The sequence below is a fragment of the Hippocampus bargibanti genome, linkage group LG07 (assembly GCF_051943395.1).
Source record: "Hippocampus bargibanti isolate YZ-2025 linkage group LG07, ASM5194339v1, whole genome shotgun sequence".
Classification (NCBI taxonomy): Eukaryota; Metazoa; Chordata; class Actinopteri; order Syngnathiformes; family Syngnathidae; genus Hippocampus; species Hippocampus bargibanti.
This window is the reverse complement of record NC_142740.1, coordinates 16,546,894-16,560,899: the sequence shown is the minus strand read 5'-3', so window position 1 is coordinate 16,560,899 and position 14,006 is coordinate 16,546,894. Positions and strand designations below refer to the sequence as shown.

Below are 14,006 nucleotides of genomic sequence, written 5' to 3'. Positions count from 1 at the left end.
CACTGCTGTACACTTGAAAATCTTACTTCCTGGGGCATCCAAATACATCCATCCATTATCCGTGCCGCGTCGTCCTCACGAGGGTCGCGGGGTGTGCTGGCGCCTATCCAAATACATTTCCCTACAAATAACGTAGCCTGACGGACAACAGTGACCCTAGTGGAGCATTCCAGAAATGCAAATAGGATACGCAAATTAGCAAATGCTAAACCGTGATGGTGATCGATGTTCAAAATGTTTTTCAATTCCCCCTGAAGTAGGTTAATAGCCCCTCATTTGTCTTCCAGAACGACACATGGAGCGAGCTCTACTCTTTCGCACTCTTCAAGGCCATGAGTCACATGCTGTGCATCGGCTACGGACGCCAAGCCCCCGAGAGCATGTCGGACATTTGGCTCACCATGCTCAGTATGATCGTAGGGGCCACTTGCTATGCCATGTTCATTGGCCACGCCACTGCTCTCATCCAATCTCTCGATTCGTCCAGGCGTCAGTACCAGGAGAAGGTAAGGATGTCCTTTTATTTTAGCAGAGTGGGGTCATGTTTTAGATCACAGGTGTCAAAGTCTAGTCCAAATCTGGCCCGCCACATCATTTTATTTGGCTCGCAAAAGCTAATCAAGCAAGTCAAGTGCCAAAGTCCGAACCTAAATTTCAAATTGTCCCATGTAAATAACAATAATTCATCATTTTTTACTTCAAATTTGAAAACTAGTGATTGATTGATTTTGTTATGCGCTCTGTATGTAATATGTGGGAATGAAAAATTGTAATTGTGTCCCCAAATATGATTTCATAACGGCCCCCGACGGGGAACCGTAACTACAGTGTCACCCCTGACAAAAAAATGAGTTTGACACTCTATTGCTATAGCACAACCAAAACGTTGTGGGTAAATATTGACACAAAATTAAAAATACACAATAAATACAAAACAATTCAAAGCATCTGAAAATTAAATCTGTGTTTTTTCTTTTGACATTTCACATGATTTTTTAATTTATTTTACAATAATAATTATTGCAGTCAATGACCATTGCCTGTGTCATTTTCTAATAGACAGTTTGACAAATGGAAATTTGAAAACTAGTTACAGTAAAGTCCCGTTATATCGATATTCAAGGGAGTCCGAAAAAATATCGATATAACCGGGACTATCGATATATCCGACCCTGTTTGCATGTAATTTTCTCCGTGCGTGCATAGAAATAGTATCGATATAACCGGGACTATCGATATATCCGATATCGATATAACGAGACTTTACTGTATTCATTAATTTTTTGTACGTTCTGTATGTAATCTGTGGAGGGGATTAAACATTCTAATGGTTTCCCCAGAGGAAACCGTAACTACAATGTGGCCCGCGGCAAAAAAAGAGTTTAACACCTGTTTTAGATCAGTACGCAATAGTGACAGCAATTTTATAGCATAAAGTAGTCCATTCAGTCTATCTATTTTTTTTAACATTGACTCTACTGAATGACTCTTCTTTCACAAAAAAAATGAGAAGAATAACTTTTTTTCTCTTGAAGGGTAATCATCAACATGATATAAGCTGGTCGAAATTCAGACACTTTACCCAAAATAGCTTTTTGTGTCAACATTCTTTATTGAGATTAGTTTCGACTCATTTTAAATTGTTTTGTGTGTTCAGAACTAACTAAACAAATCATTTAAATTAAATGGTGCCACTGAAAATGAACCAAGAAAATGTCCTGCGTCACATTGTGTCAACTTTAGTGACCTGTCTTTGTAAAACATAGCATAAAGCCTGCAAAGCTTGTTGAATCTCCACAACGACTTGGCTAAGCCCTTCGCTTTTAAAATGATTTAAATGATTTCACCCCTTAATTCCTGTGGTCTTTGAAAGGAACGGTGTGTATTCCGTGAATTCTACGCTTGTACCTGCCAATCTCAAGGCCTCCTCCTGCAAGAGACTTCACTACTAACGTAGAACAAAGCTGAGCTCAAGCCAGTTAAAGGACAACCAACGTCTCCGGACAAGTTGTGTCCATAATTTGTACAATGGCTTCAAATGACTTCTACTGAGCGTATTTTAAAAAGATTCCACCGCATATAGCTATATTTTACGTTTTAAGACTCGCGCTGAATATTCAGGAAGTCTTGATTTTGAGTTGGTGACGAGTCCGTGCGTGACGTCACTAAAGGAACGCCCCCTGACCGACAAAAAAGACACATTGTAGCAGTCCTTCCATCACGTCGATGTATTTTGCTGTATTGTTTGGTCTGAAACCTAGTGTTGCACCCAAAAGCCGCCAGAAGAGGGTGTCCAAGCTCCATATAAGGAGTTTATCAGCCTGTGGAAACGGAGGTGGCCACAGGAGGTCGCCATTTTGTGCCTCTTTTCTGGTGATCTTTTCTCCCCAATGTTGCCTCAAAATGGCATGGAATAAATTCTTTAATCGATTGCAAACATGTATGCTTTCCTCTTCAGAACCATTTGAATCATATTCATAATTGGATGAGTAACACGAAAGCATATTCTCCGAATCTGAAGCCATTGTTTTGATTCTCAAGCAATGCAAGACGTCTTGGCGTGACGTCACAAACTGGGGGCGGGACTTTCTGAAAATCCCCAATTTGCAGCTCAATTTCTTTGCAGATTTTGGACACTTTAAGTCATTTGTATTGGTGTTTAGCATTTGAATAAAAATATCATACTGCGTGTTTTGGCTATTTTAGATGCTATAAAACGTTTTTCTGATGTCAGTTAAGAAACAAAAAAGTGACGTTGTCCTTTAAGGTGCTCCTTTTTGGCCCCTCCTTGCATAGTTTTGCAGCCTTCTATACACCCCTGCCTAATTGTTCACATATTCATGCTGACACACACATCTTGTACACACCTTTGGGGTTTGTTGTCTGGCCAACTCATCGAGCCCAACATTGAGCTGAGATTGATCTCTGTGTGCTGTGGCAATATTATTATTTTTTTACAATAAGAGGTGGGAAACACCAATAGTTCTCTTTTTAAGTTTCGTATATTTTTTAATTGTTTACAGTATGTATTACAAGTAAAAGAGAAATTGCATAAAGCAAGCACACGGACTGCAGTATCCCGTCCCATTTGATATTTGTTTGGTTACAGGCACATGCCACCCCCTGCTACCTGTTCTCCTAAAAAAAAAATCTGGAAAAAAAAATTACAAATAAAATAAAAACATAGACAATTTTGATCCTCAATCCACGTCCAAAATGTTGATAACCGATAATATTTGTAGGTGGCCTTTTTGCTTGAAAAGTTCATTTTTGGTCTGCAGCTAGTTAGATTGTTGCCATGTATGCTGTATACATTTCTAGTTTAGCCACTTTGGGATTGTATGGTTTCAGAGATGTTTTGGTGTTTCTCTGCATATTTTTATTTCACTGACTTCCAACTCTGTGTTATATATCCAGGCCACATCCAGCAAAGGAGGTTAAAGTGTGTTTTTTTTAAGAATTGCTCTCAAGATTTTCCAGTCTGACTGAAGTGCCAGATTTAGAATTGTGGCCTTGGTGTCCCTTTTTTATTTTTATTTGTTATGCAATGTCTTTTGGTCTTGTTTGCTAATGAACTCGCTTCCACCTTGTTGCTATTTGTAGACACCCACAGTGTCACTACTATCCCTGAGGGGAAAATGTATGCTGGCTCACCTGTTTGTGTTAATCTGTTTGTTCCTAGATACTTTATATCATTAAAAAAAAGGTCAACTGGTATAATTGGACTGAGGTGGAAGGTGTTCTGTTGTGCCTTGTTAAGACCCGATGGGGAAGTGTTATTTACAAAATATGGTCTAGCATGACATTGTCTTCAAAAAAGCTTCAATGCCCACAAATGTATCGGATATATATCGCTGCACCATGTCAGAGGAATTGATTAATGTTTGTGCTGTAGGCAAAGTTATCAAAACATTGTTTTTAAAGTGAGCATGGGAGGCATAATTGAGTAAATAGTCTGCAGGCTGCTTGACTGTATTATCTGTCTTTTGTCAGTGACTTCCACAACAGTCAATTTCTTTATTTTATTTTATTTATTTTTGTTGTTGTTGTCCAGGAGCAATTTAGCTACTCGCTGCAAGATGACCACCCCGGAGGCTTGTAGATAAAAGCACAAACCATGTCAATTGACAAACGTTTGCAAAAATCAAATAAGGTCCAATATAAACACATAAACTTTACAAAATTTGTTAAAATGAACTTTTATCCAGATACACATACAAATTGAATATTCTTAAAATTTATGGGAAAATATGTACAGTAAAAGAAGCTCAGCATAATGTAATACTAAACACCAAAGATGTGCTAATGAAAAGCTTGTATTGTTTTAGCAATGACTATTTGAACACAAGCAGTGGCGCAAAACATAGACAGACTATATCATCGTACAAGCATGTTATTTAGCCTTTATTAAAAAAAAAACATGTAACCCAAAACATATGGCAAAACTGTTTGATTATTTAGCATGACACACAACATGGAGGTCAGGTGGGGATAAAATATCAGCAGGTTACATTTGTCTCAAAAAGTAACTTGGTGGTCTTTTCTTCACGCCTTCGATTTGTCTTCCTCCACATCTTCACTTTCAGTTCCATCATCCTCCACCACACCTCTTTCATTAATTCGCCCTTAAGGGACTAGAGACGCGACCATTTTCCCGCGGAGGTGACAAATGGAAATGGGACACTGGCTATTACGTAACCCCCCTTCCGCCACCACTCCCCACCAGTGACGTGCGGTGAGGTTCATGGCTGGTGAGGCACTGACGTCATCATAGTCAGATTTACAAACATATGAACTCTACAGAGTAGTTTATTCACCATTTGATTGGCAACAGTTAACGTATTTTGTTTACAATTTCATGTCAGCATTCTTTATATACTGTATACAAACTGTAGCATAGAAAAAAAAAATAAAAAACGTTTTTATCATGTTACCTTTAGTCCATGCGCCGCTCCTTCTGACGAAAGGCATCGATAACTTCTTTGTAGAAGCCTTCCTTATCTTTCTTCAGTTTTAAAAGTCTCTCTATCTCAACGGAGATCACTGCCAGTGAAGAAAGTCGTCCTTGATCAGTCCTGTTCCGACTGTATGTTTTCAGTGCTGAGAATGACAATCTCGTCTACTTCTACAGCAACAAATGGGGCTGCACCGATCTCCTTTTTAATGTCATTTCTAATGACATCAGCAACTGCTTCAATTAAATCGTTCTGTATTCTGTTTCACAGGCTAGAAAATACAGTGGATGTCATCTTTCTGAGCGAAAAGCATGTAATAGTTCAACATAGTTGCCACGATGAGCAGAGCCTTTACTTTCATCATTTCCACGAAATGCCAGCTGTTGTTTGGCAAGGAAGCAGGTGGCATTGATGAGATCTTTTAAAATCTCCCGGTTCTCCTTTACCTTAGCATTGTGGATGCTGATGTTGAGGCTCCGTTATAAATTTTTCAGGTCGCAATATCCCATTTGAGTCCAGATATTGTCACAAGTTGAGAACAGAAGGCAGGAAAAGCAGAAAAGGCGGTTTCTTGCTGGACATCCAGCCAGCCTTTTCGTGTGTACCAGTCCGCCTGAAAAGAGCGAGTATTGTGTCCCGTTGTCTGAAGCAAACCTTTTAGCTCCGGTGTTGGTCTTCCTTTAATTATTGCCTCCTGCTTCGATTGAAAGTCCAGTTTAGAAAATTCTTTCAATTTATATATGTAATCCTCCATTCTGAAAGTGGGGCCAAGCAACACGAAAAAATGACTGCAGGGTTGCACTTTACTCGCTAACTGTTTACTGTAGCTTTCTGTCTCTAATTCTATTATTCTGCAGACGTGGAGTCGGAAGTATCTCTGGAATCACAAGCGCCCCCTGTCATGAGGCGGGAGAACTGTTTGCCTCACCTACGCACAGCGTTTTGATAAAAATCAAACAAAATAAACACTGTAGTACAGTGTATATAATGTACAATGACTCTACATTATATACACCAGCTAAACTGTAGAAATTTAGTTCATATACTAAACGTGTTTGAACGCTTTAATAGCGATATGCAGAAGGACGGCAATGCGGTCTCACTGCAGAGCAAGCCAGCACAGTAAGCATAGTGATTGCGCAATCCATACTGAGGATCAGCCGGCTGGTGCCTCACTGCTCGTCTCTACTTAGTATTTGAACGGTAAATGTGAAAATTCAGCGATTTTGAAAAAAATCCTAAAACGGTGAAGTTAAATGGACAAGAACTTTAAAGTACAAATCACTAAATACATCTCATGTCATCTCATTTTCCGTACCGCTTATTCCTCATTAGGGTCGCGGAGGTTGCTGGAGCCTATCTCAGCTGTCTTCGGGCACGAGGCGGGGGACACCCTGAATTGGTTGCCAGCCAATTGCAGGGCACACAAAGACATAGAACAGTCACACTCACACCTAGGGACAACTTGGAGTGGTCAATCTGCCTGCCATGCATGTTTTTTGAGTGTGGGAGGAAACCGGAGTACCCGGAGAAAACCCACGCGGGTCCGGGGAGAACATGCAAACTCCACACAGGGAGGCTGGACCGGGACGCGACCTCTGCACTGTGAAGCCGGTGTGCTAACCACTCGACTACCGGGCCGCCCCTAAATATATATAACTGTTTAATTTATTTTTTTCATTTGATATTTCCATGACAGCTTTCCATGATGACAGGTGAGGCACTGCCTCTCCTGCCTCCACTGACTGCACGTCACTGCTCCCCACCCATTTACGGTGGAGTGATGAGGAGCCCCCACGAGACCAACAGTGATGAGTACACAGTGACTAGACCTTGACTCAAAAAGGGAGAACTCGGCTAGTCACATGATCAATCACTTAGGTTATCGAATACAAAGACTACGAGGGTCAGAGACTACTTGTCATCAAACTGACTGCATTCAAGATAGCGGACATTTTAGACCCTCGTCTTGTCGACTGGCAATGCAAGGCTACCCAAAATTGGATTTTTTTTTATTGGAACTGGATGCTTTTGCGGATTTATTGCCCCTGATGTGCTATCCCACCCTCCTAAGGCACCAGTATGAATGTGTCAGTCAGAGTAAGCGCAATTAAATGCAACGTCTCGGTCACACATGTGACAGATTTTTTTTGTGTGAACTTTTACGCTACATCAACTCTTGGGGCCCGGTTGACTTTTGAGTGACGCAGCCGCTAATCTCAGACTAATGCCGCAGAAATCACAAAGTCAATAAAAGTTCCAATGAAAACAACTTCTTAAAAGAGGCTGTGGGAGCGAGTGAGCAAGCGGGCGGGCGAGCGAGCGCGCAAGCGCGCGAGCTGTCATTTGGCTTTAATTGACAGTGTCACACACCGACTCCCCAGGCTGCAACATTTAATAGGGGCTGCCTGGCTTATCCCACTGTGACGCTTGGTTGTTTTGTCCAGCAGCTTCAAATTTTAACCCCTGCACTCTTTGACCTGGTAAACACCAGCTCTACATTGTCGTAAACCCTGTGTCTGAAAGGGTTAATTTCGGACAGATTTTATTTTTAAAACAATATAACATTTTCATTTTTCAACTTGACTTATTCACTGCCAGACGATGTGCAAAAATTGTCCACTCAATGCTAGGGACTCACAGATAATTGAGTTTTAGGACTACATAAACTTTCAATGCAGCGTGAGAAACCTTAGACTCTCTTCTTTCATCAGAAAACAAGAATTAATTCTTAAGTTATAAGGGTCCGGAGTTATCTGAGATTGAAATAGGCTGTACAAAAGGAAAATGCTGCCCCTTCATGGACAGGAAAAACACTGCCAGACGTCTGACCAGTGCTTGATCGGCAACCCCACCGCAAGAAAAACCATAACCCGAACAAATTCGGGAATGGCGCTCCACGTCATATTTTCAATTTCCGAATAAAATTGAGAATGACAGTGAATTACTTAAAATAACAAAAACACATCCAACAAAATATCTATGACAGTTTTTGAACAATAATACAATTTTGTTAGTTTGTAGTCATTTTGTTCCAAATGGTGTTTAAAAGAAAATGACTGTATTAGTAATTCCATCCATTATTTCTAAATTTTTGCCTTACTTATGCATTAATGTCCTTTTTTATTGTTTTTTAATTTTGTCTTCAAGCACTTCCACATAAATACAAAGTTGATCCTCAGTATAAAATAAAATAAAATAAAACAAAAAAATCATATGAAATGTCAAAAAACACGCAGACTTAATTTTGAGAAGCTTTGAATTGTTTAGCATTGTGTATTTATAATTTTGTGTCAATATCTACCCACGATGTTTTGGTTGTGTTGCAAGGGTGTTAAAGTCTTTTTTTTTTTGCCGCGGGCCGCATTGTAGTTACGGTTTCCTCTCAGGGGCTGTTATGAATTTGAGGAAGGCATTAGAATGTTTAATCCCCTCACCCTTATTATATATAGAGCGCACAACAAATTGATAAATAACTAGTTTTCAAATCTGAAGTCAAGAGTAATGACTGTTATTGTGGTTTACTTGGGGCAATTTGAAATGTTGGTTTGGACTTTAGAAAACATGCTGGCACTTGACATGCTTGATTTGCTTTCGCGGGCCGAAAAAATGACATGATGGGCCAGATTTGGCCCCTGGGCCTTGACTTGGACACCTGTGCAGTATAGCATGACTAATGTTTAATCATTTGCGGGAGAATGGTTATTACAATGGCTTACTATGTTATCAGCTTATGAAAAGGTTCATATTTTTCCTAAAATTCCAGATATTTGAAGTGAACGGTGGACTTTCATGCAGTTCAACAGAAAGCGATAAGCCACCAGGAAGATTTGATAATTGACAATATTTCAGGGCCACAATTTAAGGAAGCTAGATTGATGGTATTAGGAGTCAACCAGTGGTGGGCCATCAGGGCCTGCAAGTCCTTCTCTGCTGGCCTAAAAAAATCTGAATCACAGACTAATGTAAATGATTTCTTGTCCATGAATTCTTATCAAATAATTCAACGTTGTCTTTCAGCTTCCTTCCATTGCTTGTCCCCTCTCGTGCTGCCTCCAGATATTTGTTTTCATATTTAAGCCATCGTTTGTTACCAGGGTCGGAAATTGACCTGGATGCCTACACAATGAGTTCTGCAGGCTCCGGAGCATAAAAATCAATGACGATGAAACAGTTGTTTGAACCAATCAGATTTCGAGTTGGTGACACGCAGAGGCTGCTCGAAGGCGCTGGCAACGTCAGAGTTTTATAAAATTATGATTGGCTAGTCACAAGCCAATCATAGTTTCACTAGCTAGGGGTAAGCACATACTGGCCAGAGCTAGCAGTGTATCTGTAGCGAGCTGCATAAGCAAATATATTGTTGTGTTGATTTCATAGCGCTTTTGTCAACCCGCAATGGCTAAAGGAGAAGAAATTGTTCCAGATTTACCGTATAAGCCATTTTCAAGACGGACTTTTCAAGAATAAATGTCTTGTGGACGTGTAGTCAATCACACCACACTCACAGCTTTGGAGTGATTCAGACGACACTGAAGGCCGGCCTAGGAGTAACATGCACGGCCCGCCACTGGAGTCAACACATATTCAAACATATAGTAGTGGCAAATAGTTCATAGTATCAGTGGGACAGAAGAAGTCAGACTATTTCTATACAGTAAAGTCTCGTTATATCGATATCGGTTATAACGATAGTACCGCTTATTACGATATTATTTTCATTTCCCTTGCACATTTCTAGTCTTTTTATGTATAATTAGTACCGTTTAATACGATACCCGGTTGTTACGATAATCCGGTTATTACGGTGCTCCTTTTCATCCCCCGCCGGCCATTTTTGTTGTTTACATCGATATATCCGTCGCGCCATTGGTCAACTTGGTCACGTGTCTTGTTACGTGGCAGCTCTCCCGAGCAGACGCCATTTTCAGACGGCAGCTCGTGTGTATCAGACGGCTGCTCGTGTGTCTTCAACAATGGACTGTTTTGGATGCCATCAGAGCAATTTCCAAAGCGTGGAGCACGGTGTCCGAAAACACCATCAAGAACTGCTTCCGTCACTGCAAATTTGAAAATCCAGGGTGCAGTGAGGAAACATCTGCAGCTAACGAAGAGGATGACGACAACATTCCTCTTGCAGTGTTGGCTGAAAAGCTAAAAGTCGCCGACATTGCATCGTATGTCGCAGTCGACAAAGACATTGCGACATTCCCAAGCTCATCAGATGCGGATATCGCAGCGGAGGTCAAAGCCAAGTATGCCACAGTAGATTCCCGTGATGATGATGATGCTGATGACGATGAAGAAGTAGCGACTGAATGCACACCTTTTGCAACTTCGACAAAAGCGTTGCAAGGGGTTGCGGACACGCGATCTTTCTTTGAATCCGTAGAAAATGCATCCGGTTTTTTAGAAACGTTAAACAAGATGGAAGTGTTCATATTAAAATATAAAAATGGGAAGCAGAAGAAGATTGATGACTTTTTTAAATAGCTTACATACATACTAATTGCAGTGTTATGTACATGTACTGTTACATGAATGCAAGCGTTTTTTGCAACAATGTTTGTTGTGTTGTCTGCTGAAGCGTCATGATTTTGAAAATGACTGTACATTCCATACTGTGCATTAAAGGGCAACCAACATCACTTTTTGTGTTTCTTGAGTCAGTCAAAAAGCTGTTGTAACGTCACAGCTGCGCGCCGGCATTCTATTCAGCCACTCTCGAACGTCACGTAAGTTATGTAAACGTTGCAGTTTTTCATCCATGTACAGTATTTAATTGTGTTGCATCCAGATATCTTTATTGTTTGCAACAATCACTGTTTTTCATATGATTGTACATGCTGGCGTTCGTGACTTCATGTGAATAGAACTTGACGATTTAGCATTGGTTGGTTGCATTTTTGAAAGGAAATAGTCATTAAAAAGTGTAAAGACGTTTTTATTTTATGCACAACTTTATTTTTCACTTCACTACTGTACAAAAAACATGTTAGATACGCAATCCATGAACCCAATGATGAAATTACATGCCATAACAAAGATGCCGCATTTACGCACTCCCCCCCCCCCCCCCCCCCCCCCCCCCCACAGGATCGGATATATCGATAGTCCCGGTTATATCGATATTTTTTCGGATTCCCTTGCGTATCGATATAACGAGACTTTACTGTATTTCTATTTGCATTGCGCAGGGTTTTAATCAAATGTCTCTGCTATGTACACTATCTCTTGGTGACAAGATACAGTAACTCTTTTTTCGAGTTTCCCAGCTGTTTACGATTTACACTTTATATGAATTATACAACCGAAACAGACATTCATAGCAACATTAAAATAATCATAAAAGAAAAACAACGCGATACAGCATCTTCAAACAGCAGGTGTCCCGTTTCAGCGAATTGCCTGGAGGCATAAACAGGTCACGTGCTTCTCGTGTGCATCATCGTTTCAAGCTTGAATATCATTTTTTTCACATTGAAATGTGACATGAAAGTGGACGAACGTTGTGTGCGCCTCTCCTCTCCTTGCAAACATCCAACCTCAACCCTTCTTATCTTTCTCTCCGTGGTGTTCAGTATAAACAAGTGGAGCAGTACATGTCATTCCACAAGCTGCCGGCTGACTTCCGGCAGAAGATCCACGACTACTACGAGCACAGATACCAGGGCAAAATGTTTGATGAGGAGAGCATTCTGGAGGAGCTTAATGAGCCTCTCAAAGAGGTAACCCAGACACACGTCCACATACATGCACACACAGGCATACACACACATACACATCGAATCTCATTAGTCAGTCGTTGCTGGCATGTTGCTTGAATATTGATACCTTTACCCCGACAGTCACCTTAGGTATCTCTTGCTAATTAAATCTCCCTAAAATAGTAAGTGCAAGCAGGGGGTCAGTATTTATAATCGTTTTTAAAAAAGTTCCAAGGATTAAAAAAATATAATTTAACTAATGTAAAAGATTCTTTTTGTTTTATAATAAGACTGGAATTAGCATTGTATTATGTATGTGCATAATACAATACATTAAACACAAGGGGGAATATTATTAAAATCTTTACTCACTTAAGTATCCAAAGTAATCGACGTTTCGCCTCCTATCCAAGAGGCTTCGAAGCCTCTTGGATAGGAGGCGAAACGTCCGAAACCTTCAAATTTGTACAGATGACGGCTGAAGAAACCTTCTCATCGATGGACCACTCCTGTACGACTGAGAGCTTACACAGACATATCCAAAGTAATATACAATAGAAAATAGAGGAAAGATTAGAATAAATATGAAACTTTCTAGTTATGTTGAAGTCTTTTTCGATTTGGATACGGGATTACTATTTTGAGTGCAAAATGACATTTCAGACAATATTGTCATAATTGAAAAATGTTGTAATATTATGAGGAAAAATAGACATTCTGAGAGAAAAAAAACATGTTTTAAATTAAATTATTTTATGTTTGTCCTCAAAACTAAACCATAATAAAGTTGTGATACTACTATTAACAACAGGAAAAAAAATCTTAATATCATATAAAAGGTTTAGTTTATACAAAGTGAGTCATTTGAAGTGGTTATTTGTGAAAATAAAAGAATACTATTTGGAGTCTGGTTGTTTTAATGATACATCCTCATCCTGGTCAGGAAATCGTCAACTTCAACTGCCGCAAGCTCGTGGCCTCTATGCCGCTGTTCGCCAACGCCGACCCCAACTTTGTGACGGCTATGCTGACCAAGCTGCGCTTTGAGGTCTTTCAGCCGGCCGACTACGTCGTGCGCGAGGGCACGATCGGGAAAAAGATGTACTTCATCCAGCACGGCGTGGTCACCGTCCTTACCAAAGGCAGTGTGGGCATGAAACTTGTTGACGGATCCTACTTTGGAGGTCAGTGCCGCAATGGGCAAAACACTTTCAACAGTTATTCCACATTCACATTAAGGTCTGTGTACTATCCTCATATACATATACATACTGTATATGTGTGTGTGTTTTTACATACAGATATACATACAGTATTTTCCAATGATCACATTTGAAGAAAAAACTGTAAATATGGGTTGATGCAATATATCAATATGCCTTTCTTGATACTTGCACTATGTACAGTTTTTTTATGAAACGGTTTTGCGAATAAAGGTTTTCTGATTCTGATTTTGATTCTGATGATCCATTGGGCCTTATACGTGAAGTAATATTGAGCCACAACAGGTCTCACAACTACTGTCAGCAGCCACCGATTCCATTTCACTCTAAAGAAGAAGTGCATGCTGGCATATATCAAACAACATTTCATTTCGGTAATCTTTTTAAATTTCTTCACCAAAAGGCAATTTTTCTTGATTTTCCGTTTTTGTCACAATTATTAGAAATGGAAAATTTGGCATTTTTGCTTGTTTTCGTATTTCATGCCCCCCCCCCCACCAAAAAGTGTGTATTTCTGAAAAAATTAAGGCCAAATATTACACGGAAACCCAAAAAGAAGACCCAAGTTTTAAAGAAGGAAGATTGGTACATAAAATTATACAGACACTGCCCAATTTACGAACATTTGAGTTACGAAAAACATTTTTGCGGGCACTCTACGTTGCAAAATGGCTGGACAGAGATGCCATACCTTAGATTTTGTATTCCGGCCGAGCTCACTGGGACACAGACACGTTGGAGGTTTCAAGGACTGGATGTTTACGTGACGGACACCAAGGCTGACCGAGCCTATGCTGAAGTGTTGCCAATGAGTTCAGGCCCTGATCCGCCGAGCTCGCTTACAATTGGCTGTGTAGAGTATGTGGGCGGGGAGGAAATCACTGTTCCCAGTTGACGCTCCAGGAGGACGCCATGCATAACAAAAAGTATCAGCAGCTTCAGTAACGGCTTACTGAAGATCCAAGGATATATGTCGTCGTACTACAGTCGGTGTGAATTTATTTTACGACTGTCAGAGCGGCAGTGTTTTATACTTCCCCGTTCAGTGTTTGACTTAAACATACGTTCCATACAAAATATAGCACTGAAGTAACTTATGACCAAATTCACCTTACGAACGA

The 14,006-nt window shown here is 40.2% G+C and overlaps 1 protein-coding gene across 1 annotated transcript in view; it reads left to right on the top strand.

Moving 5' to 3' along the window:
• Positions 1-14,006, top strand: part of hcn2b (hyperpolarization activated cyclic nucleotide-gated potassium channel 2b) — a 35,928-nt gene that overhangs the window by 13,640 nt on the left and 8,282 nt on the right. The window contains exons 4-6 of the mRNA XM_089000355.1: positions 288-506; positions 11,537-11,683; positions 12,606-12,846. Of these exons, the coding sequence (XP_088856481.1) occupies positions 288-506; positions 11,537-11,683; positions 12,606-12,846 (607 nt within the window). The remainder of the gene's footprint in view (positions 1-287; positions 507-11,536; positions 11,684-12,605; positions 12,847-14,006) is intronic.